Genomic DNA, 23,118 nt, shown 5'->3' with positions numbered 1-23,118 from the left:
GGGGGGGGGGGGGGGGGGGGGGGGGGGGGGGGGAGCGGGCTCCAGCAGAGGCCTCACTAGCTTTCCTCCCAAAGTTTACCCTGTGGGGCCAATGATCTGGGGAGGGAGGAAGGGGTGAGGTTGATTTGGGGATTCCCTGCCCCACTCTGGCCTTGAGACACGGGCACCTTTTGGGGTCTGGTCTGGTCACAAGGGTGCATCTTACCCCGCTGGAGGGATCATGGAAGGGGACATCTCCCTGAGTGTGGAAGGCTCCCTGTTTCTCCCAGTTCCCAGGGGTCCCTGGGCCTCAACTGTCTCCAGGTGGTGAGGAAAATGAGCAGCTTCGCTCCCCCACCCAAAGAGAAACCCTGGCCTTTGAAGCAGGGGCTTCTTAGGAGGCAGAGAGGACATGTTCTCTGCCCACCTGCTCTGGAAAAGGATGGGGGTTCTTTAAGGGTCACCCCCAAGCTGCTCCCACGCTGGGGATGGAGGAAACCAGAAGAACTTGGAAGAGGGAGGTATCTTTGGCACCCCTGAGGACAGGTGCTCCACACTACAGCTAGGGAAACTGAGGCCCAGGAGCCCACACCCGGAAGCAGATCCAGATCTTTGGGGCAAACAGGCCGTCTCCCAGCCTGAGGACCCTGCTTTTCAGCACCATGCCCCCCAGAGAAGTGGGAAGGGGGCTGTGACTCCGTGTAGAGTGCTCAAATAGGGGAAGCTGAGCTTGCAGAGGGACGTGCCTCCTGGGGTCCGTGTGTGCGCCATGGAGGGGGGGACAGGTGGATCGCAGGCCCCCACCCAACCACATTCCTACGCACACCCTGGAGATGGACTTGGGGGCATTAGGCGAGAAAGTAACCTTCGTGACCCTCTGGGGAGAGACACAGAAAAAGAGACGCAAAGATGAGGGCCCCAGCCCCACCTCGGCGGAGTCTGCCCCCGGAACCCCGCCCGTTGTGCCCGCGTAGGGCTAGCCCCCCGGGGGGCGCGGGCGGGCGCAGAGATAGGGGACCCCAGAAGACCGAGTCTGGCCCACTCAAGCCCGCCTGGCGCTCGAGGGGGCCGGAGCGGGCGGAGAGCGAGGCGGCGGGAGGCGGCGGCGAGGGGAGCGGGTGGGCGGGGGTGCTGACGTCAGACCCGGGCCCGGGCGCCGGCGGCCGCTCCCCCGCCACATCCTGGTGGCCGCGCTCTCAGCCGGGCCGGGCGGTGCGCCGCGCAGCCGGGCAGCCTCGCGCGCAGCCACCGGGGAGCGGGCGGGGGCCATGCGGCGGCCTTGAGCGCGCCGGGCCGGCGCCGAGGAGCGCGCGCGGCGGGTGAGCGGCGGAGCATGGAGCTGAGCCTGGAGAGCCTGGGGGGCCTGCACGGCGTGGCCCACGCGCAGGCGGGCGAGCTGCTGAGCCCGGGCCACGCGCGCTCGGCGGCGGCGCAGCACCGCGGCCTGGTGGCGCCCGGGCGCCCAGGCCTAGTGGCCGGCATGGCGAGCCTGCTGGACGGCGGCGGCGGCGGCGGGGGCGCCGGGGGTGCGGGCGCCACGGGCGGCGCGAGTGGCGGCGCCGACTTCCGCGGGGAGCTGGCGGGCCCGCTCCACCCGGCCATGGGCATGGCCTGTGAGGCGCCCGGCCTGGGCGGCACCTACACGACGCTCACGCCCCTGCAGCACCTGCCGCCTCTCGCGGCCGTGGCCGACAAGTTCCACCAGCACGCGGCGGCCGCGGCGGTGGCCGGGGCGCACAGCGGCCACCCCCACGCACACCCGCACCCCGCGGCCGCGCCGCCCCCGCCGCCCCCGCCGCAGCGCCTGGCGGCCAGCGTGAGCGGCAGCTTCACCCTCATGCGCGACGAGCGCGCGGCGCTCGCCTCCGTGGGCCACCTCTACGGGCCCTACGGCAAGGAGCTGCCCGCCATGGGGTCGCCGCTGTCGCCTCTGCCCAACGCGCTGCCGCCCGCGCTGCACGGCGCCCCGCAGCCCCCGCCGCCGCCGCCGCCGCCGCTAGCCGCCTACGGCGCGCCGGGCCACCTGGCCGGGGACAAGCTGCTGCCGCCCGCCGCCTTCGAACCGCACGCCGCGCTGCTAGGGCGCGCCGAGGACGCGCTGGCTCGCGGGCTGCCCGGAGGCGGCGGCGGCGGCGCGCGCACGCGGCGGCGGAGGCACCGCAGGGCTGCTGGCGCCGCTGGGCGGCTGGCGGCCTCCGGGGCGCACGGGTCCCACGCGGGCGGCGGCGGCCCGGGCGCGGGCGGCGGCGGCCCCGGGGCGGGCGCGGCGGCCGAGGAGATCAACACCAAGGAGGTGGCGCAGCGCATCACCGCCGAGCTGAAGCGCTACAGCATCCCGCAGGCCATCTTCGCGCAGCGCGTCCTGTGCCGCTCGCAGGGCACGCTCTCCGACCTGCTGCGCAACCCCAAGCCGTGGAGCAAGCTCAAGTCGGGCCGGGAGACCTTCCGCAGGATGTGGAAGTGGCTGCAGGAACCCGAGTTCCAGCGCATGTCGGCGCTGCGCCTCGCAGGTAGGAGCGCGGCGCACAGCGCCCGACCCCAGGGTCCGGGCTCGGGGCTCCCAGCCCCTTCTCAGGCCGGGGCCGTGCGCCCCGCCGGCTGGCTCAGGACTCCCTGGCAGGAGGCTGGAGTGTGATCCGTGCCCCTGCCCGTCTGTACTGTCGCCAAAAGGGAGAAAGGGATTGTGCCGCCTGCCCCCCATAGCAGCCCCCCCGCCCCCCCCCCAGGAACGGGGAGGGGTCCCTGGTTCCTTTTACACTGTGGGGAGGATCCCCGAGGCAGCCTGCAAGGTCGCTCATTGTGTGTGTGGTGGGGGGGATGGAGGTGCTGTCCCCAGAAGCGCCGCTGCTGTCAGCTCCGGGTGCCACTCCCCTCCTCCCGAAAGAGCCCCCGACTGCGCTCCCAGCTCGAGGCAGAGAACCGGGACCGTGCACCCGGCGCCCGCGCGGAGGCGGCCAGGGCCGGGCCCGCGCTCAGCCCTCGGCCCCAGCGCGCGCTTCTTTGTAGCTCGGCCTCAGCGATCGATAGCCCCCTCCCCCTCTCCGGCCGCTGGCAAAGGTCACCCGAGAACGGGCGGGGGAGGGGCGGCCCGGGGGACCCTCGCCCGCGCGGCCCGGAGGCCTTCACACCCTGGCCGGCCGTCTGCCCTGCCCGGTTGCTTCTGGCTCCGTGCGGGCCCTCCTGCCCGCCTGGCTTTTCCGTTTTGTGTTTCCTTCATTTCTACCTCTTTCTGTCCGGACAGACTGGCGTCTGTTTATTTTTCGCTTGCTCTGCTTCTGCTCCTGTTCCTCGTTCTTTCTCCTACTCTCAGGCACTCTCTCCGTCTCTCTCTCAGGCTGACTCTCAGCCCCTGGCCCCCTGGGGACCACGCTCCCTCCCCCCCTCCCAGCTGACAACAGCTGGGTCCACACCTGCCCCCAGCGAGGCGGCCTGGCCAGGCCCCCTTCTCCTGGGTGCCTTTGGGGTGCAGGAGAGCCCCAACTGTCCCAATGATGGGCCTGACCTGGAGGGGGGTGTCTTTCCCTGGCCGCAAGGGGAGAGGGCTGCGGCTGCCCCAGCCGTGGGGACAATAGCCAGCTCGGTGGCTGGATCGATCGCTTCTCTGCACACAGGGGCAAGTGGAGCTGGAGTGGCTGGCTCTCACACTGGGCGCCCCTGGAGCAGGGAGGCAGGGAAGGATTTGAGTCCATCCAGGGAGGAAGGGGGGTCTGGGGAGAAGGGACATCATTGAGGGATGGAGATGGGTCTATGTTTGCTCCTCCCCTCCCCCAGGCGTACTGGATAACGAGGGGGGGGTGTGCCTGCACTCACACATGGCCTCAGTTTCCCCCTTCTGCAGTGTGAGGCGACTAGCTGAGCCTCCTGTAGGCTTCTTAGATCTTCACTTTAGGGAACGGGAAAATAAATTCTCCTTCCTGTGTGGCAGGTGACCCAGTGTGACATGCTAGAAACGGCGTTAGGAACCTAGACAGGTCTTGTGTCAGGGCAGAACCTGTTCCGCCTTGCTCCCCATCCCACGTGCAATGACATGGGCGTGCTCACAGGGGCCGATCGGTCATATCAACACACAGCCACAGCCTGCTCTGTGCGACATAGGGGACATCGGGTAGCGGAAACACACCCCATACGCTCTGCCACAGCCGTAGCTCTAAGGTGTTCGACACTAAGCGGCACTCTTCGACACCCAGCGACGGACACGTGGCATGTGACCACAGCAGCCACCTTCTGCCTCCTCCCCAGGACATGTATTTTAGGGGACGTGGTGTCGGACTTGGGTGCACCCCAAGGAACACACACCGCTTTCCGTTTTTCTCATCCTCACCTCAAGGAACGAAGCGGCCCATTCACATATTCAGCCGCATGCTTCAGGGCCCCCCCCAAAGGTCGTCCAGGGCGCCCGGGACCCACAGACCTCAGGGGAGGAGTCCTGGGGGGGGCTGCTGTGGGGTGAGTGGTGCCAGCCAGGCAAGGTGGCCCGCTGGCGCACTTGGGGAGTCCCTTCCCGCTCTTTGGGGAGTCCCTTCCCGCTGCCGGTAGAGCGGCAAGAGGGGAACAGACCTCGTTTGCGTCCCAGCAAGGCCTCCCCTGCTTCTGTGGCTCTGGCCAGCAGTCTCACCTCCCTGCGCCTGGATTTCCACTTTTGGAAAATGAAAGTCGGAATCGTGGTGGTCTCAGGAGCACAGGGAGACAAGGAGGGGTGAGCGCAGGGGTCGAGCCTTGGCCAGGGCACTCGGGGACTGGGGATAATGCCTCGGGACCGTCCACCTGTCCCCTGCTCCTGGTGGCCGCTGCCCACACGGTGACCCCACCGACCCGCCTGCTCCGCGCGCCCTGTCCTGGGCACCCGCCGCAACTCGCGCACGCTCCGGGCCACGTCTATACCACGGGGCTCCGCCTGGGAGGTAGAGGTGGCCCGGCCGGCCGAGGGTGAGGGGTAATTAGGCGCCGGCCGGCTCGGAGGCCTTTAGCTCCGGTCGCTGCGCAAATGAAAAGCGGTTAAGTGGCGGCAAATCGTGGCGGTTAGGGGGAGGCAACGGGGCGCATCCCCCTCCCAAACGCTGCGCCCCGCTCGAGCGGCCTGGAGCGCCCCCAGGGCCCTACCGCCGCCCACCCCCCCCCCGCCCCCAGCCCTCGCGGCAGGACTCGCCGCCCCGCCCTTGCTCACCCCTCGGCGGGGGCTGCGCCCCAGTCCCGCCTGCGCGCTCGCCTGCCTCTGGCCTCCCCGCTGGCTCCGGGGGGCCACCCGGGTGACCGCGGGCGCTAGGGCCGGAAGACAGAGGGGGACGAGGAGGCGGGAGGGCACCCGTAGAGAGATGGACACGGAGAGGCAGAGATAGGGAGAGGCAGAGTGACAAAAACAGAGAGAGAGAGAAGACAAAACCGGACAGTCAGAGAAACAGACAGAAGCAAAGATGGGGACAGAAAGAGAAACCAAAGCAGAAACTGAGAAAGACAAAGAGAGACAGGGAGAGAGACAGAGATGGAGAAGGGAAAGCACTGGAAAGAAGAGCCGAGAGCCCTGGAGGGCAGCTGAGTGGGCTCCCCTCAGCCTGGGTCTCTCCCCACCCACCTTCCCAGCTCCCCAGCTCTCTCCTTCCCACATCTGGGGCCCGGGGTGAAAGAGGTGGTGTCTTTGTTTCTGTGAAGCGCCTGAGAAATCTGGCGAGGTGGACCTCAGGGTCCACCCCACTGCCCTGTGCCTGCCTGCGCTCTGTGCCTCAGTTTACCCATCTGTAAATGTGTATGCGGGGATGGGGAGCCAGGTTCTGGGTCTGACGTTCTGACATTCTGGAACCTGATAGTCCGGGCAAGGCCCACCCTGCAGCCCCCTAACCCCACCGCCACTGGGGGCCTCAGCTTCTCACCCCATTCCGGGGCCCTGGGAGTATGAGGCTTGCCAGCTGCCTCCTCCTGGAAGCCTCTCTGGCTCTAGCTCAAGCGGGAATTCTGGGAGAAGGACTGGGGGAGGGGTGGGGGGAGTCTCGGCTGGGGGCGGGGTGGTCGATGAATTCGAATTACTGTCTCTAATTCATCACTGCCGCTGGTCGATAGGTTTGGCCGTCTTCAAATATTGTTTAAATAGCAACTCTGGAGGAAAAGTATTTTTTGTAACTGATCAGAAAAATATATATATATAAAATAAATATCAGATGGAGACAATTGTTCTCCTTCTTACCTCGCTGGTGAGTCAGGTGCCCAAATCCCTGAGGGGTGGTGGAGACTGGGGAGCATGGGGAAACTGAGGCAAGGAGGGACCCATTTCTGGAACCAAGATGCTGATGGGGGCGGCAGCATGTGGCCCGTCTGATGGTCTGGAGGGGACGGTAATGGACAGGAAAAGGCAAACCAGCTCCTCCACCCAGGGTAAGGCAGGCACTCCCTGCCCCCAGCCTCTTCCCCCACTCTGCAGCCACCATTCCAGACAGGGGGGTGTCTGAGCATGAAGGGACCCAGCCCACAAGGTCCGACCAACAAGCTGGGCCTCAGCTGGGCTCCCTCACCGACTGGTGGGCTGAGGGGTGCGGGTCTGAGGCTCAGTTGCCTCATCTGTGAAGTGGACCGATTAAGCCGACTCCTGTTGGGGCTCCCAGACGTTTGCTTCTCAACCGCTCCCTCCGGAGCCCAGCCACGCGCATTCGCAGACCCTGCCCCCTGAGGCCACCTCCTTGACCACTTCCCACACGCTTCTCCTCCTCTTCTGGGGGCCTCACGGCCGCCTGGGACCTGGGAGATGCACAGAGAGTGGACAGGGAGTCCAGGAGGGGTCTGGTGGGGGACGCCACAGCCCCCACAGAGATGCATGGGGTTAGGGAGACCCCGGCTGCGATTGTGTGTGCCACAGCCCTGTGAGCTCGGCAAGATGCCCAGGGCGACCCTGCCCCGCCCAAACCAGGCCCTCCTTCCAAACCACAAGACCTGGCTGCGACCGTCCCAGGACCATGCCCAGGCTCAGTGATTCCGTGCTCCTGCCATGCGGGGAGACGGAGGGGAGGGGCAGGCTCCAAGATGAAGAGGGGGCGGGTTGGGGTGTCTGAAGCCCTCACCTTCTCCTTGGCTCAGCCACCTGGAATGAGACATGGAATCATTTGGAATGCCTATTGAAGCTGGATGTGAGTGTTGTGCCCACTTTACAGGCCGGCGAGCCGAGGCCAAGAGAAAGGAAGGCAGTTGCAAAGCCCCCCACAGTGTGAGATGGAGCAGCTCCAGCAGCAGGGAGTCAGACTCCGCTTTCCCTGATCGGCTGAGTCTGGAGGGGCTGGAAGCAGGGCTTGAGATGCCCAGGTTCCCCCCTCCTGCAAATGGGGGACATTCCAGGCAGGTAGTCCAGCAGGGACAAGGGCTGGAAGAGGCCTCAGGGGACTGAGGCCAAGGACAGGAGGATGTCTCTCAAGGTCACAGCAAGGTCCAGTGTATAAGCAGTTTGGATAACCCTCAGGCAGATGGACGGAGGGGGGGGCTCTCTCCTCCGGGATCCTCTGAGGGTGCAGGGATCACGGCCCACGTGAGCCCCCCAGGGAGGGTGTGTGGGCACCAGGTCCCATCTTCCTCCTGTCCAACTCAGAGCCACCAGCATCCCTGCCTCTGCTTTTCCAGGCCAACCACCCCTCACTGAAGCTGGCCCCCAGGGTAAGCCTGGGCTCAGCAGTGCATTTCCAGCCCTGCTGAGCCCCAAGCCCAACAACCCCTTCCTGTCTGCAAGACAGGGACAGTCACCCCGACATCACAGTTAAGCATATAGACAGGTCTGCAAAGTGAGGGGCTGAAGCTGGTTTTTCACCGCTTTATTCTGAAGTCCCCTTAGCCTAACATCTCAGAACTGGGCACTCTCCTCCCTAACTTCTCTCCCGTTCCTGTGCGGCTTCTCTATCAGCCATCACCACTCTAGTCTGAGTGACCCACCTCTGGCACTGCTTCTGTCCCCTCCTCCTCCTCCTCCCCACCCCTCCTCCTCCTTCTCCTCTTCCTCCTCACTGCTCTCCGGGTTCCACTCCCATCCCTGGTGCCCTCCTTCAAAGCTGGAAGGGGCTTCCTACGGTCACTGGAGCTCATCACACCTCTGCTGAGTATCCTGCCATGTAGCCCCACACAGACCCCAGGGCGTAGAGGAAGCTCCGTGCCCGCAGCCTACAGATGCCCTAACTGCTGGCTGGTGGACCCCTGAGGACAAAGGATGGGAGCGGGGAAGCCCAGAGCAGCTGTAAGGAGGGGTGCTGGGCCCTGCGCCTTTCTATGTAGCGGCAAGCCCAGCTTAACCAGGGGAGCTCAAGCTGGTTTGAATCAAGTTTTTAATTAAATATGGCCCTTGATCAATAAGGAAGGCAGCGCTAGTGGGGGAGGGGAGAGGCTAGGCCAGGAGCCAGGGGCTGCCTGGGAGACCCACCACGGGACCTTGGGCAGTACGGGCGCCTGTGGCCTCAGTTTCCCCTCTGCCAATAGGTGTAGGTGTGGGTGGGCTTAGGAAGGAGACCCTCCTGCCTGTGGACTCCTGCCTTGTGGGCAGATGTGGGGAGGAGAACCCCTTAGACCCAACAAGTCACAGATTCGCAGCAGAGGGAAACAGGGACAAGGAGATGCGTCCGTGACTGGTGCAGCCTGCAGAAGGGACCTGCAGGGGACGCAAATATCGGTGCGCACGGGCCGCAAGCACAGATGTCGTCGGTGGTAGGTGTAGTCGCACGCATTTGCACTGGGACAGTCGGGCGGTCTTTGGCTCAGGAACCCCATCCGTCTTCTTGCTCGGATCTGGATCTGGCATAAGCAAGGCGGGGAGAATCCCCCCCCACACACCCCAGTGCTGGCGACCGGTCATCCATGGGCCCCCGGCTGGGCTTGCTGGAACACCTGTCTCTGGCGCTTCTAGACAGTTACTGCCCAACTCTACTCCCTAGTGCTTGGGGGTTGAGGAAGGGTCCAACTACAGTGCCCCGGTGGGTGAATGCGGGACAGCAGGGGTCCGCCCTTCTCCAAATGCCAGACGCATCCGCCCACCCCATGCACGCGCACGTTGGGGGAAATGTCAGTGCCTCAATTTCCCCCACCAGGAGAACACCGCCCCGCATTGCCGGGGAGGCCAGCCACGGAGATGAGCCGCATTCCGCACCTCTGTCCTCCTCAGGGCCATGGGGATCCTCTAAACCCGAAAGGAGCCAGCTGAGCACTCGCCGTCCGCAGCCTGGCGGGACGTGAGGAGACCCCAGACCCCTGTATGGTGCACACCCTAGGGCGGCGGCGGTCCTGGGAGCGCTGGGCTGTGCGCTCCGGACGTCGTGGGCGCAGCGCTGGGAGCGCGGACCACGGAGTGCGGGCTCCCCCGGACTGGCGCGAAGGCGCTCAGGGAAAGCCTGGAGGGGGTGGCGGCGTCTGAGGCCTGTGACCGTGGACTAGTAGCTTCCCCCTGCGCCCCTCTGTTTCCCCAAATGGAGACTAGAATTCCCAGCCTCACGGGAGCTCAGGAACTGGATAAAGAAACAGGCTCCCGGAAGCAGTGGGAGCCACCGCAAAGCTGCTCATCCCTCCGCCGGCCTCCTTAAACAATGCTGTATTATTATTTTCAATGGTGGACACATTCGCGTAGTTCCAAATTTGAGGAGCAAGACGGGTCTTCCGTGACCCCCCCTTCCAGCCCCCCAGTTTCTTTTTTTTTTTTTAAGATTTTATTTATTTATTTGACAGAGATAGAGACAGCCAGCGAGAGAGGGAACACAAGCAGGGGGAGTGGGAGAGGAAGAAACAGGCTCATAGCGGAGGAGCCTGATGTGGGGCTCGATCCCATAACGCTGGGATCACGCCCTGAGCCGAAGGCAGACGCTTAACCGCTGTGCCACCCAGGCGTCCCATCCAGCCCCCCGGTTTCTATCTGTCCTTCGACAGAGAGGCCACCCTTCACCCGACAGCTACAACTGCTCCTTCTTCTGTTTTCCTCTTTTTAAAACAGCGAGTCGGAGAGTCAGTTCTGTTTTGCTTCCTTCTCCATGACACCTAGAACATTCCACATCAGGAAAGAGAGTGCCTCCAGGGTCATTTTGGCTGGCCACGTCCTGTTCTCGTGGGCCATTTCCCTCTTTCCCTGACTACCTCCCAGCCAGAGGACAGTCAGGCTGCTCCAGACGGTTCGTGGCCAGCCCTTCTCTGCACCTGGCGGGCTTGGGGCACCCCGTTCTGTGACTTCATCTGTTGATTCGTTTCCTAATCCCTGAAGGGCTGGGTCACGCCCCCCTTCCTAGGTTGGCCTCTCTGTTCTTTTTTCTTATCACTGGTTCCTTTCCGGTCATCTTTTTCAAATCCATTTCCAACTGTTGGCCGCTGTGACTTCTTAATAGGTTTTTAAAAATAAACGCTGTGTGCGGGTTGGGGACAGCTGTGCCGGTGCACCGACTCGGTCTGCCCCGTGTGAGGGTGTCTGCATGGGGGGGAGTCTCCATGGACGGTCTAAGTGTGAGCTGCCCCTAGACACCCCAGTTCCCCAACCCCAGGCACTGCAACCTCCAGACGGAGCCCCCAGGGGCGGCCCAGAGTCCCTGCGGAAACACTCATTTCCCTGATAAGTCTTTGAAAGGCTCAGAACTAATTTGAAAACATGGCCATTAAAATCCCATCTGGGGGAGCAGTGGAGGGGGGGGCGGGAGGCAAGGCCTTGTGCTGGCTGGAGGAGAGGTGTGCCAGGGCAGACAGGGGAGGGGGAAGGGGTAGCGAGTGGACAGCCAGGAAGACAGATGAAGAGGGGCTGCTGGAGGCCTCTGAGGGTCCTTGCCTGAGGGCAGGGGCCTGGCTCTGCACCTGTCTCCTTGGAGATGATTCCGCACCCCACCATGGGAACCCCTTTTGGGCTCCCTCAGGGGTACAGGGTAAAGGTAAAGAGGGTCAGTGTGGACTCCAGGCCCCCCCTTAGTGACTCGCTGTGTGACCTTGGGCAAGTCATCCACCATCTCTGGGCTGGGAGGCCTCGGGGGAGGCTCAGGGCTGCTCAGCCCAGCGGAGACAAGCCATCAGGGTGGGGGCATCAGGGCTCCCCACATCTGGGGCCTGGGCAGCTGGTGGCTGGGGCGGGACGCGTTGCCAAGGAAACTGGTCATCATCCCAGCCGGAGACCAGGCTCCGTATTGAATTGTCTGCTCCACGAAGCCTAAGCTGAGCACAGGAGGGGGCCGGAGAGGAGGGGACAGCCGGCTCCAGCTCTTGCTCCCACACCCCCATCCTGTGCCCAGGTGGATGGGGGAGGAGTACAGGCGTTTGGTGCAGGGGAGAGGGCACACAGACAGGCCTAGCTGTTGCCCTGGACACTGGGCAGACAGCGCAACACAGAGGGACAGGTGTCCCCTTGCTGAGTTCTGGTGCTGTGGTTCAGCTCGTGTCCTTCCCTGTCAAACCCAGCCCTCCTGGTGCCGCTGGGGCTCACTCCTCTTGTCCTCCAGGCTTCACTGGACGCCCCCCCATCCAAGACCCGGGCTGGGTGCCCAGGCCCAGCCTGCATACCAAGCTCTGTCCCCACCTGGAGCCCTCTTAGAACCCAGGGGGCTCACATCTCCCCCCTCTCGGCCCCCATTCCTATGCCACCTCCATCCCTCACTGCTCCAAGCCAGGCAGCCAGCACCCCCTTTCGGAACCAAGTCAGCCCTGGCTTTCCAGTTACTCGTGGGATTATCGGAGTGACATGTCTTACACATCAGACCATGGCCGCGTGAAGGGAGGCTGCCCGGCTCCCCAGCGGCACCTGGCACAAAGTAGGTGCTTGATAAATGAATGAAGCAAGCAAGGAAGAAAGGAACGGGTCCAGGGACCCGCTTTGGGACTCGTTCAGCTCCCTCCCGCTGACGGATTGGACGTCAGGATTCCGATACACCAGGAAACCAGTGTGCCCAGAGTGTGTGCTCGAGGCCCCTGAGCCCCGGGATCCAAGGGCCCGTGTCCCCACAGACCGGACCGGGACTGGAGAAGGTGTGGGTGGGCCGCCCGGGAGCGGGCAGGTGCACAGGAGCCGTCCCGAGGGTCTGGATGGTCACTGGCTGCATCCCACCCACTCGGACGCAGGAGCTTGCCCTGGGTGCCATGCACAGCTGTGGCCCGGGCTCATCACACCACGGGCCCAGGTTTCGGCGCTGCTTCCCCCCATATTCACCTGTCATGCAGATGTCTGCTGGCCCCTGGGTCTTTCTCCACCAGGACCAGTGACCCAGCCACACACTCTGGGCCTCTCCCCTCCAGCACCCCTCCAGATACCCGTGCCAGTGCCCACATTCCAGCTGGCCAGTGGACAACTCTTGCTAGGGTCACAGGACGTTACTCACCCCTGTGATTTATGTATGGACGAAGCCCACTACACGCCCGAGAGCCCACACGCAGAGCCTCAATCACACATCACACGTAGCCCTGCACCCCACCTGGCATTTGTGGCAGCCCCACACGGGCACCCCCAATAGGATGGGGGGACAGACAGATGCCTGCATGGTCAGCCCACTGGGGTCCAGGGATGGCCCGGGACAGGAGCTGCAGCGGCACTCCCTTGCCCCCAGGCACCCACTGCTGCCTGGTTAGGTGGCCCAGACCACAGTGGACCTCAGGGAGAGGATGGGAGGAGGGGGGAGGAGAAGGAGCAGTGAGAGGAGGAGGGAGAGCGGGAGGAAGGAGAGGAGGAGGAGTGGATGGGAGAAGGAGAGGGAAGGGGAGGAGGGGAGCAGGGAAAGGGGGGAGGGGATGAGAGGAGGGGGAGGAGGGATGGGGAGGAAGGGGAGTAAGAGGGAGAAGGAATAGTGTATCTATCAGAAGATGTTGGGGGTGAAGAGATATGAACCGGCTCCCTCCCCAGCAGCCTGATTCTCCCCCAGCCACTTAGGGGTGACTCATTCAGAGGCCCCAACTGCTCCCTCCCTGACTTCAGGGGGGTGCGCTGCTGAGGGTGCTCTGGGGGTCCCACTGCCCTGACTGGCCCACCAAGCTGGTGGCTGGCTGGGCCTCCCTGGCAGAGTCTTCCAGTCTGGGCTGAATCCCCTCACCACCCCACCACCCACACAGGAGGGCCATGAGGGGGGTCGGGCATCAGACAAACACAGCCGGCCAGCCACGTCCTGCGGACCTACTCTGTGTGGGGAAACAGAGGGAACTCAGGCTCAGGCTTGACCCACAAGGTCAGGACTGGGGGCCCCAGGGGAGCGAGCCAGGCTTTTTTGGGGTGAAGAGAAGTGTTTCCTGGGGGAAAGGTCACTGCTACTGGGCCTTGAGAGATGAGTAGGATTTCTCCGGCTGGGGCAGCCAACTCCCTACTCCTTACCTCAGTTTCTCCATCCGTGCCCTCTCCTGGAAGATTTTGGGAGAGATGCAGAGGCTTGAGGCTGGACCTTAGGTGGGGGTGGGGAACTTTATGGCCATGTGACCCCTAGATGAGACCTCAGAACCTCTTCTCAGCCCCACCATGATATTCAAGACTTTTCTCTTCCCATAGCTGGGCGAGGCAGAGACCATATTAAGACCATTTTCCATTTGAAAAAACAGAGGTACAGAGGGTAGACACCGTGCAATGATTCAGGGGGTGACAGGGTTTGACCACCCTCTTGGCCCGTGGAGGGGCACCAGGGGAGGGGGTGATCTGCCGATCCCAGCACTTTCTAGGAAGGCAAGAAGAAGGCAGAAGAGAGGTGCTATGTAGGCAAGTCCCGGGAGTCTGAAATGAAAGGGTTTTCATCTGGAACTTGAGGGTCCCCCAGTTCATCTTTGCTCCCACCTAGACACAGACCAGTGGAGCCTTGCCCCCTCCTACTTGGAGTTCTGCCCTGGGCTGGAGCTGGCCTGCTGGACAGGGCCCTTCTTGGCTCACTTGCTGGGCACCCGTGAGGGGCTCAGACTTGGGAGTGGGCTCTCAGTCCCCTCTGGATCGCCTGTGATATTTTCCTGGGGCCTCTGGGAACACCCAGGACCCAGCCCCAGCCCCTCTTCATCCCTGGACTCCAAAAAAGATTGAGAGAGGTGGGATGGATGGGGACACCAGTTGTTCTAAGATCAGAGCATCTCAGAATCAGTGGTTCTTAAAATCAGTTTCTCAGTCCCTGGAGGCATGGAGGGCTGACCCAAACCCACACTTGTGGGGGGCTCTGGATAGAGTGGGTGAATCATTGTAATGCTATGCAAAAATAAAGAAAAGCAAAGGGGAGCAGTGGAGGAGAGGAGAGCAGAGAGGTGCCAGGGTGGGGGTAGGGGTAGGGGCTGAGTGAGATGGGAGGGGAGGGGCAGGTGATGTGCACTGAAGAACGTGTGAAGTGGGCAGAATGTCCCAATTTTGCAAATGAGGAGCCCAAGGCCCTGTGGGGGGACTGACTTGCCCAGGGTCCCCAAGCATGTCTGGTAGCCATCTGGTCCTCCCCCAGCTGCCATGGCAGCCATGGTTGAGGGTGAGGGTCTGTGTCTGGGGCCACTCCCTGCCCCCCAACCACAGGCTGGGAGCCCCTGGTGAGGGACTCAGGGTTGAGTCCTCCTGTGCCGGGCACATATGAGGCGGCCCCTGCAGTGGGGCTCCGTGGTGTAGAGGAGGGTACTGGAGGAGGCGCTGGTGCAGGTGAAGCAAACAGGAGGCAGGACAGAGGGACTCCCATAAAAAGAAAGGTGATGTGCCGGTGATTGCAGTGGAGGTCATGATGGTGGGGCTGCAAGCAGAGGAGGTGAGAGCACAGAGGTGGTGTCGGTGTGGTGATGGATGCACAGGTAATGGAGGTAATGCTGTTGAAAGAGGTGGTGGTGGTGGTGGTGGAGGTGGAGGTGACAGAGGTGGAGGAGTTGATGGGGCAGAAGTAACACTGATGGTGGAGGCGGCGATATTGGTAGTATTGGTGCAGGTGGTGGAGGAGGCGATGGAGGTAGAAGTGATAGTGGAGGAAGCAATGCAGATAGAGGTGATGGTGGTGAAGGTGATGGAGGAGGAGGCGATGGGGGAGGTGATGGGAGAGGCAATGTTGGAGAAAGAGATGCAGGTGGTGGAGGCGATGGTGGAGGAGGTGATGATGATAGAATTGGTGCAGGTGGTGAAGGATGGTAGGAGGCGATGGAGCTCGAAGTGATAGTGGAGGAAGTGATGCAGGTGGAGGTGATGGTGGTGAAGGTGATGGAGGAGAGACAATGGGGGAGGTGATGGGAGAAGTGATGGGGGAGGTGAGGGGGAGGAGGCTGTGGGGGAGGAGGTGATGGGGGAGGCAATGTTGGGGAAAAGGATGTAGGTGGTGGGGGAGACTGTGGGGGAGGTGATGGTGGAGGAGGTGATGGAGGTGGAAGGGATGCCGGTGGAGGAAGCAATGATAGCAGAATTGGTGCAGGTGGTGGAGGAGGCAATGGGGGAGGTGATGGGGTGGAGGCCATGGGGAAGGTGTTGGGGGAGGTGATGTTGGTGAAAGGGATGCAGGTGGTGGAGGTGATGGTGGAGGAGGCAATGGTGGTGGAAGTGATGATGGTAGAATCGGTGCAGGCGGTGGAGGAGGCAATGGGGAAGGTGATGGTGGCGGTGGTGATGGAGGCAGAAAGGATGCAGATAGTGGAGGAGGCGATGGTGGAGGAGGCTATGGAGGTGGAAGGGATGCCGGTGGAGGAGGTGATGAAGGTAGAATCGGTGGAGGAGGCGGTGGAGGAGGTAATGGGGGAGGAGGCAGTGGGGGAGGTGATGTGGGAGGTGATGGGAGAGGTGATGTTGGTGAAAGGGATGCAGGTGGTGGAGGCGATGGTGGAGGAAGCAATGGTGGAGGAGGCGATGGTGGTGGAGGTGATGATGGTAGAATCGGTGCAGGTGGTGGGGGAGGCAATGGGGAAGGTGATGGTGGCGGTGGTGATGGAGGTGGAAGCCACAGTGGCAGTCCCCAGTGGAGATCACCGTGGAAGAGGTGTCCATAGCAGTGGCATCGCAGTAGGAGGCTGGTGGTTGGCACTGTGGGTAAGTCCAGGCTTCTCCTCGAGGTGCTCTCTCCAGGCCTGCTCTGGGTCCGTCCTTCTGTCCCAGCCTGGGCTTTCACTTCTGCAAAGGGGCTCATTCCCACAGCCTGTCCTCCTCTTGGGGTGCCCAGGTGACACAAGGACTGCAGTAGTGGGATCTTGGGCACCAGACAGAATGCTGTGAGGGGAAGGTGGCGATGGTGACAGGTGCGCTGATGGGAGGCACTTGGGCTGCCTCCCCCAACTGGCACTCACACCTCTGAGCCTCCAGGCTGGGCTCCGGGGGCTGTGGGGGATGGAAGCCAGGACAAAAGCTGCTCCTGGTAAACAGCTCTGACTGGAGCCCAGATCGATTGGGGCTGTGAGGAGCTGTAATTAGATTGAACACTGGGAAGGGGGGAGAGGGGAGCCTCTTTTTGCTGTGATCGACAAAACACGAAGTTTTTTCATGACTCTGCTTGGCTTGACCCCTCCCCCAGCCCCTGCCTCTGGGGCCCCCATTAGGCTCTTGACTGGAGAAGAGGGAAGCAGTGGAAGAGGGGGAACCATGTCTTACCACCTTGGCTCCTGTCCTGCCCCTGCTGGGACTTGCTGGGCAACCTGGGGCAGGTGGCTTACCTTCTCTGAGTAAATAAGAACAATCCCTGTCTTATGGAATTATCATAAGGATTAAAAGATGAGACATGTAAGGATCTTGGCATGTAAAGCTCTTGTGAGTTCTTTTCTTTTTTCTTTTCTTTTTTTTCTTTTCTTTTTTGTTTAAGTAAGCTTTACACCCAATGTGGGTCTTGAACTCAGGATCCTGAGATGGAGAGTTGCATACTCTACCAACTGAGCCAGCCAGGCATCCCTCTAATGAGCTCTCTGAGGTCATTTGTATCTGTCCCTACTGTAAATGTGTGATGAATTTGTGAGTAAACTGCTAAGTGAATGAAGGGACAAGTGAATGAATTAATGAATTGACGATTACTACTGGTGTGCAAGGAGGGCCTCTTTTGAAATGTAAAGGCCTGGGGCTGAGTCTTGACTCTTACCCTGGACTTGATGCTGGAGACTCAGCTTCTCTTTGAAAGAATGGGGACGTGGTCCCTCAGTTGACCCTCACAGGGTGGCCAAGTTCCAAGGAGATGGGAGGTCAGGACTGTTCCTCGCGCTCCCTTCCCATGTTTCTTTTCTTTCTTTTTTTTTTTTTTTTATTTATTTGACAGAGATAGAAAAAGCCGGGGGGGGGGGGAACACAAGCAGGGGGAGTGGGAGAGGAAGAAGCAGGCTCATAGCAGAGGAGCCTGATGTGGGGCTCCACCCCACAATGCCGGGATCACGCCCTGAGCCAAAGGCAGAGGGCTTAACCGCTGTGCCACCCAGGCGCCCCCCTTCCCATGTTTCTTAATGCAGACAAAATATGAGCTTATGTTCTTGCTCTCCTCTTCTGCACACTAAAGGCTGCCTGGTGTACTGTTCATCTGTCACATTTTGCCTTACCATCTTTCCATAACCATACCACACCCTTTCCCTCTGTCAGCTTCTCAGTATAGTTATGAATATAGTCTTTCACCTAAATCAATATTCAATATTACATTATTATGCTTTCAATGAATATTGTCCACATCTGAGCCACATAGAGTACTAGGATTACATTTTTCTTTCTTGTACAACTGTTTGTTTTTCCAGGAGTTAGTAGTTGCCAATCACGAGTTCTTCCCATACTCCCCAACAAAATGCAAACCAACTCAATGGGATTTTCCACACATATTAGGTCATGTCCCCTTTCCACTTCCCTCGGTGCTGGATGGGGCTGCCCTCCATGTCCCGAGGGCCTCTGTTCTACAGTCTTCTAGGCTCTGCCCCCCATCATCTGGAGGATCCTCTCCTTTTCCTGTAGGAAAATCACGCTTCCTGAATCCCACACTTCGCTTTTTTAATTTACCTCCTCATTTTGGTGAAACATGTGCTCCAGGAGATTTCTGAGAAAGGGAGCACAGAAGTCAGCTTTTGGAGACTCTGATTCGTCTGACTATGTGTTTATTCCGCCCTCCTGCTTGAGGTTTCGCTGTTGTACAATTCTAGCTGAATAGAATTTCCACCAGAATTTTGAAGGCATTGGTTCACCATCTCCTGGCTTTTGAGAAGCCAAAGCCACTCTGACTCTTAGTCCCTCCCAGGGTGTCCGACTTTCCTCTCTGGGAGCTTTTATTTTCTTCTCTTTATTCTGGGTCTCAGAAATCTCACAAAGAGACTCAGGGAGTATCTTTTTTCACCCAAATGAGCTGAGCATGTCATGGGCTCTTTTAAGCAGGACTCTCATGTCCTTCAAACATGGATTTTTTTTTTCATTATTTATTTGGTAATCTCTTCCTCTGGTTTTCAATTGCCTCTGAATCAGATGACAGACCTGCCTGGTCCACCCTTTATGGTCACCTTCTCCCATTTCCCATCTCGGCATCTGCCTTGTCCTGTTTCCGGGGATACTTGCTGGACGCTGTGTTCCAGTCCTTACGTTGATTTATTCCAGTGATTGTATATTTAACTCTTCCCTTTTCATTGTCCTTTTTTATTGAACAGTGTCCTGTTCTTGTTTCATGGATACAGCACTTTTTTCTCACCGTCCAAGAGTATTTATTTTAGCTTTGCCTGCTTTGTCCGTTTTTTTCCGAGAGGGGGCGTCCTCCCCCCTCCTCCTACCGGTTTTCTCATTTGTCTCCTCTATCTCTCTCCCTCTCCCTCCCTCTCTCCTCCCTCCCTTCCTCTCTCCCCCTCCCCTCCCTTCTCCCTTCCTTTTGCTTTCTCCCTCCCTCCCTCCCTCCTTCCACCCCCATCTTTCCCCCTCCCTCCCCCTCTCTTCCCCTTCCCCCCTTCTCTCTCTTCCTTGCTCACTCTCGCTTCTCTCTCTCTCTGTCTGTCTCTCTCCTTAGAGGCCTTTCTAAACGGCCCGGTATTCTCCAAACATCACCCTTACTTAATCATAAAACCTGAAAGAGCCCATTGGAAGTGCTGTGTGCTTCAGGTCAGGGGGAGACAGGGAGTGAAGTGGGGTGTCAGTTCTCCTGGGAGAACCCGCTGTCCCTGAGAAATGAGCCACAGCACAGGGAACATTAATCTATTTTTGCAGACGTGTGTGGACATTGATCTGGCATGCCATCTGGCTCAGACTCTTCCAGAACCAAAAAAAAAAGCCAGTTTGGTGTGTGGTCCCAGTGGGTCAACAGGGCTGGGAGCAGGGCTCTGCTGGTACAGCCTGTGCCACCAGCCGCTTGTGGGGGCGGCAGACTGGGGGGGGGGTGAGGAGTTGGTGGGGAGGCTGATGGGGCAAGTTCTCCACCTCCTGCAGCCCTTGCCCAGTACCTGGTGGAGAAACTGAGACTCTGATAGAGCCCCTGGAGGGAGGTAGCCCATGCTGGCTGGTGATGCTCAGCTTTTCCACCCACTGGCCCCACTGCCTTGAGGGAAGGGGTCCTCTTTGGCACTGGGGCCCCGTGCAGGAGCCTGGGGTGTTGCTTGGCTGCCCTGAGGTGCGGCCAGCTCCCCTTGGCAAGCATCCACCAGCCAAGGGCAGTGGGGCAGCCTCCTGCAGCCTTCTCCCTGCTCCCAACGGGAGGTGGGGGGTCGGTCCTGCATCCCCCCACCTTCCTCAGATCCTCCCAGCTCCGGAGGATCCCCTGAGCACTTGAGGGAGGCCAAGTCCCGGTCTCAGCCTCCTGGGGTGGAGGTGGGGGTGGGGGCTTAGTTCTCGGAGTCAGGGCTACGCCACGTCAGCCTCCTGATACAGGGTCCCTGAGCTGGTCAGGCCTGACCGACAGCCCGGGAGGAGGGCACAGACTGGCACTTCGCGGGGGGCGGGGTTACCGGGGTTGGTGACACAGCCCAAGAACCTAGTAAGTCCCGGCTTGTCCCGCAGCGTCCCCGCGGGAGCGAGGGCTCGGGCCCTGGGGGCGGGGAGGGGCGGCGAGCCGGGCCCGCGGAGCCGCGCTCACGCCGTGTCCCCGTCTCTGTTCCCGTGTGTCACCCGCGCCCGCTGGGCGGCCCGCAGCGTGCAAGCGCAAGGAGCAGGAGCAGCAGAAGGAGCGCGCGCTGCAGCCCAAGAAGCAGCGTCTGGTGTTCACCGACCTGCAGCGGCGCACGCTCATCGCCATCTTCAAGGAGAACAAGCGGCCGTCCAAGGAGATGCAGGTCACCATCTCGCAGCAGCTCGGCCTGGAGCTCAACACCGTCAGCAACTTCTTCATGAACGCGCGGCGTCGCTGCATGAACCGCTGGGCGGAGGAGCCGGGCGCCGCCCCTGCGGGCCCCGCCGGCGCCGCCACCTTCTCCAAGGCCTGAGCCCGCGCTCCCCGCTCCCCCCCCCCGCCCCTGCCCCGCCGGCCGGGTCCCGCCCCGGGGGGGGGGGCGCTGGAGGGGTGCAGCCCGCCCCCCAGCCCCGTGCACAAGAAGGGTCCCTCCTCCCCCCTCCTGTCCCCTCCAGGCCAAAGGGAGCCCTCCACCCCCCCAGAGGGGAGGGGGTGGCAGAAGGGGCTCCCCAGCTCCCTCCGTTCAGGACGCCCGGACGGCCTCGGGGTGGAAAGCAGGGCTCACCGCGTCGTCCCGAAAGCGGGTCAAGAAGCACATACTAGAAATATAAACCGGGTATTTGACAGAAAGAATTTTGAGAATAGCCCCTCCTTGGCCAGCCCCCTCCCCACAGAGGGAGGCCGGAGGAGCCCTCGTCCCCAGCGGTCCCCCCTTCCCAAGTCGCCAAGACCGCCGTCGGGCTGGGTCCTTGCAGCTCCCCAGCCGCACCAAGACCAGCCCCTCCGCCGGCAGCATCGCCCCACAGCCGAGAACCCGGCTGCCCCCCCGCCGCCAGGGTTCCTTGTGCCAAGAATCGCCTGCCTTAACGTCTGGGGAGGGGTCGCAGCGGAGACGCCGGCGCCCACAGGCGGGCAGCCTCCCCCAGCCCGCCCCAGCCTGGCGGGGGCAAGCTCAGACATGCGGGTACGTTGCAGACGCCTCCTCCCCGGCGCCCCTGTCAGTTCACTTTACCTTTAGGCACCTTGAGGACACGCAGGGAGGGACAGAGCCCCCCCCCCAAACCCGAAACAAGGAAACCAAAAACCCCATCCGGATTCCACGACAAGAAACCACGCAGAGCGAGCGCTGGAGCCCACCCCGAGCCCAGGCGTGCTGGGGCCGTGGCCTTGCCACCTGCGTGGAACCTTCTGGAACTCGCCCACCACCTGCCGGCGCTCAGGGCTGCCGCGCTGGGCCTGAAGGGGAGGCAGGGGCGAGCCTGCGCCTACGACTCTCTCTCCAAAGGGATAAGGAAGATGCTGAAGAAGGTGGGATCTACTTGCTCCTCTTGTTGCCAAAAAAAAATTGACGAGGGGGAAGGAAGGGTCAGGAATGAAGATGAGCACCCCCCACGCCCCCCTGCTCGTCTCTCTTCCCTTCCTGGTGACCTCCAAGGTGACCTCCAAGGCTGGCCGGCAGCTGGATCCTGAGAACCCTCCTCCCCACGGTTCGAGATCTGGAGGCTCGAAGGAACCTCACCCCCCAAAACCCCGCGCACCCACTGCCTCCCAGGGAGGTAGTCAGCCCCTCCCCCTTGGAGAATGCAAAGACATTTCTAGTGAAATGCCCCTCCCCCTCCCCCAGGTAAAGGCTACCTCACTCAAACGTTCTTGTCTGTGATTGGATAAATCACGCCTGATACCAAAGATTTCCCCCAAGGACCTGTGCTGGATGCTGGAATTCCCTCGCCTGGGCCCCGTCCTCCAGGTGCGCCCCGCTCCCCAGCAACGAGAAAGAGAGAGAGAAAGAGAGAGAGAGAGAGAGAGAGGAGGGAGGGGTGGGAGGGAGAGAGAGAGAGGAGAGAGAGGGAGAGAGACAGGGAGAGAGGAAGAGAGAGAGGGAGAAGTGAAGGAGAGGGAGGGAGAGAGGATACTGAGGTCGATGAGTGCCTTTTTCTGGAACCAAAGATGTGTGTGAAATGTTCTCTTGTCCTTATCGACTCGCTATTCTCCCAGCTTTTTAAGCAACCCATCTGAGTGATGCTTCTAGAACCTTTGGGTGTTGGGGCAGAATCCTAAGAGTCCCTGTTCCCACTCAGCAACCAACCCCTCTCCCCAAACACGCGCGCGCGCGCGCGCACACACACACACACACACACACACATGCAGGCTGCTGTCCTTTCTGTGGTGGCCCTGGGCACTGGAGTCTGGGTGGCCGGACCCCTTCCTTCCGCCTCCCACTGTCACCTGGCCCCCCTGGACAGGGCGCCTGCTTGCAGGGGACAGGGCTTCTCAGATACCCTGTGCTGGGTAAGTTACTTGCTCTTCCCAGAATTTAAGGCCCAAGGAGCAGAGGCCAGAGGTCTCTGTTCTGTCCCCTGCTGGATAGCTAGGAATTGGCTTGGGACCATTCTGGTTGTGGAACTTTCTAGCTATGGTGACCTGTGGTCAGATCGGGTCACAGAAGCATCCCTGGATTCCGGGGTCCCTTTCAAACACACACTCCCCCACACACCCCAGCTCCAGTCCAGCCCCTCCAGGGGCGCTGCCCCCCCAACACACAGCCACAGCCTGCTCTGTGCGACATAGGGACATCGGTATGCGCGGAAACACACCCCATACGCTCTGCCACAGTCAGGCTCTAAGGTGTTCGACACTAGCGGCACTCTTCGACACCCAGCGACGGACACGTGGCTGTTGACCACAGCAGCCACCTGACTTCTGCCTCCTCCCCAGGACATGTATTTTAGGGACGTGGTGTCGGACTTGGTGCACCCCAAGGGAACACATCATCGCTTTCCGTTTTTCTCATCCTCACCTCAGGAACCGAAGCGGCCATTCACATATTCAGCCCTGCTTCAGGCGCCCCAAAGGTCGTCCAGGGCGCTCCGGGACCCACAGACCTCAGGGAGGAGTCCTGGGGGGGCTGACTGTGGGGTGAGGAGTGCCAGCCAGGCAAGGGTGGCCTCACTGGCGCCGGATCCTTGGCGAGTCACCTCTTTGGGGAGTCCCTTCCCGCTGCCGGTAGAGCGCAAGGAAGACGACCTCGTTGTGTCCCAGCAAGGCCTCCCCTGCTTCTGTGGCTCTGGCACACGTCCACCTCCCTGCGCCTGGGATTTCACTTTTGGAAAATGAAAGTCGGAATCGTGGTGATCTCAGGAGCACAGGAGAGACAAGTGGAGGAGTGAGGCGCAGGGGTCGAGCTGCCTTTGGCCGGGGCACTCGGGGACTGGGGATAATGCCTCGGGGACCGTCC

The 23,118-nt window shown here is 61.3% G+C and overlaps 1 protein-coding gene across 1 annotated transcript; it reads left to right on the top strand.

Annotated features, from left to right (window-relative positions):
• The first annotated feature begins 1,312 nt into the window (after positions 1–1,312).
• Positions 1,313–20,196, top strand: ONECUT3 (one cut homeobox 3). Its single transcript, XM_040629718.1, is given in 4 exon segments — positions 1,313–2,109; positions 2,111–2,163; positions 2,166–2,489; positions 19,907–20,196. Coding segments are annotated over 4 exon segments (1,464 nt in total).
• The last annotated feature ends 2,922 nt before the right edge of the window (positions 20,197–23,118 follow it).

The sequence above is a fragment of the Ursus maritimus genome, unplaced genomic scaffold, assembly GCF_017311325.1.
Source record: "Ursus maritimus isolate PB19 unplaced genomic scaffold, ASM1731132v1 scaffold_14, whole genome shotgun sequence".
NCBI lineage: Eukaryota > Metazoa > Chordata > Mammalia > Carnivora > Ursidae > Ursus > Ursus maritimus.
The sequence above is the reverse complement of the archived record's forward strand: the minus strand, read 5'-3'. Positions and strand labels throughout refer to the sequence as shown.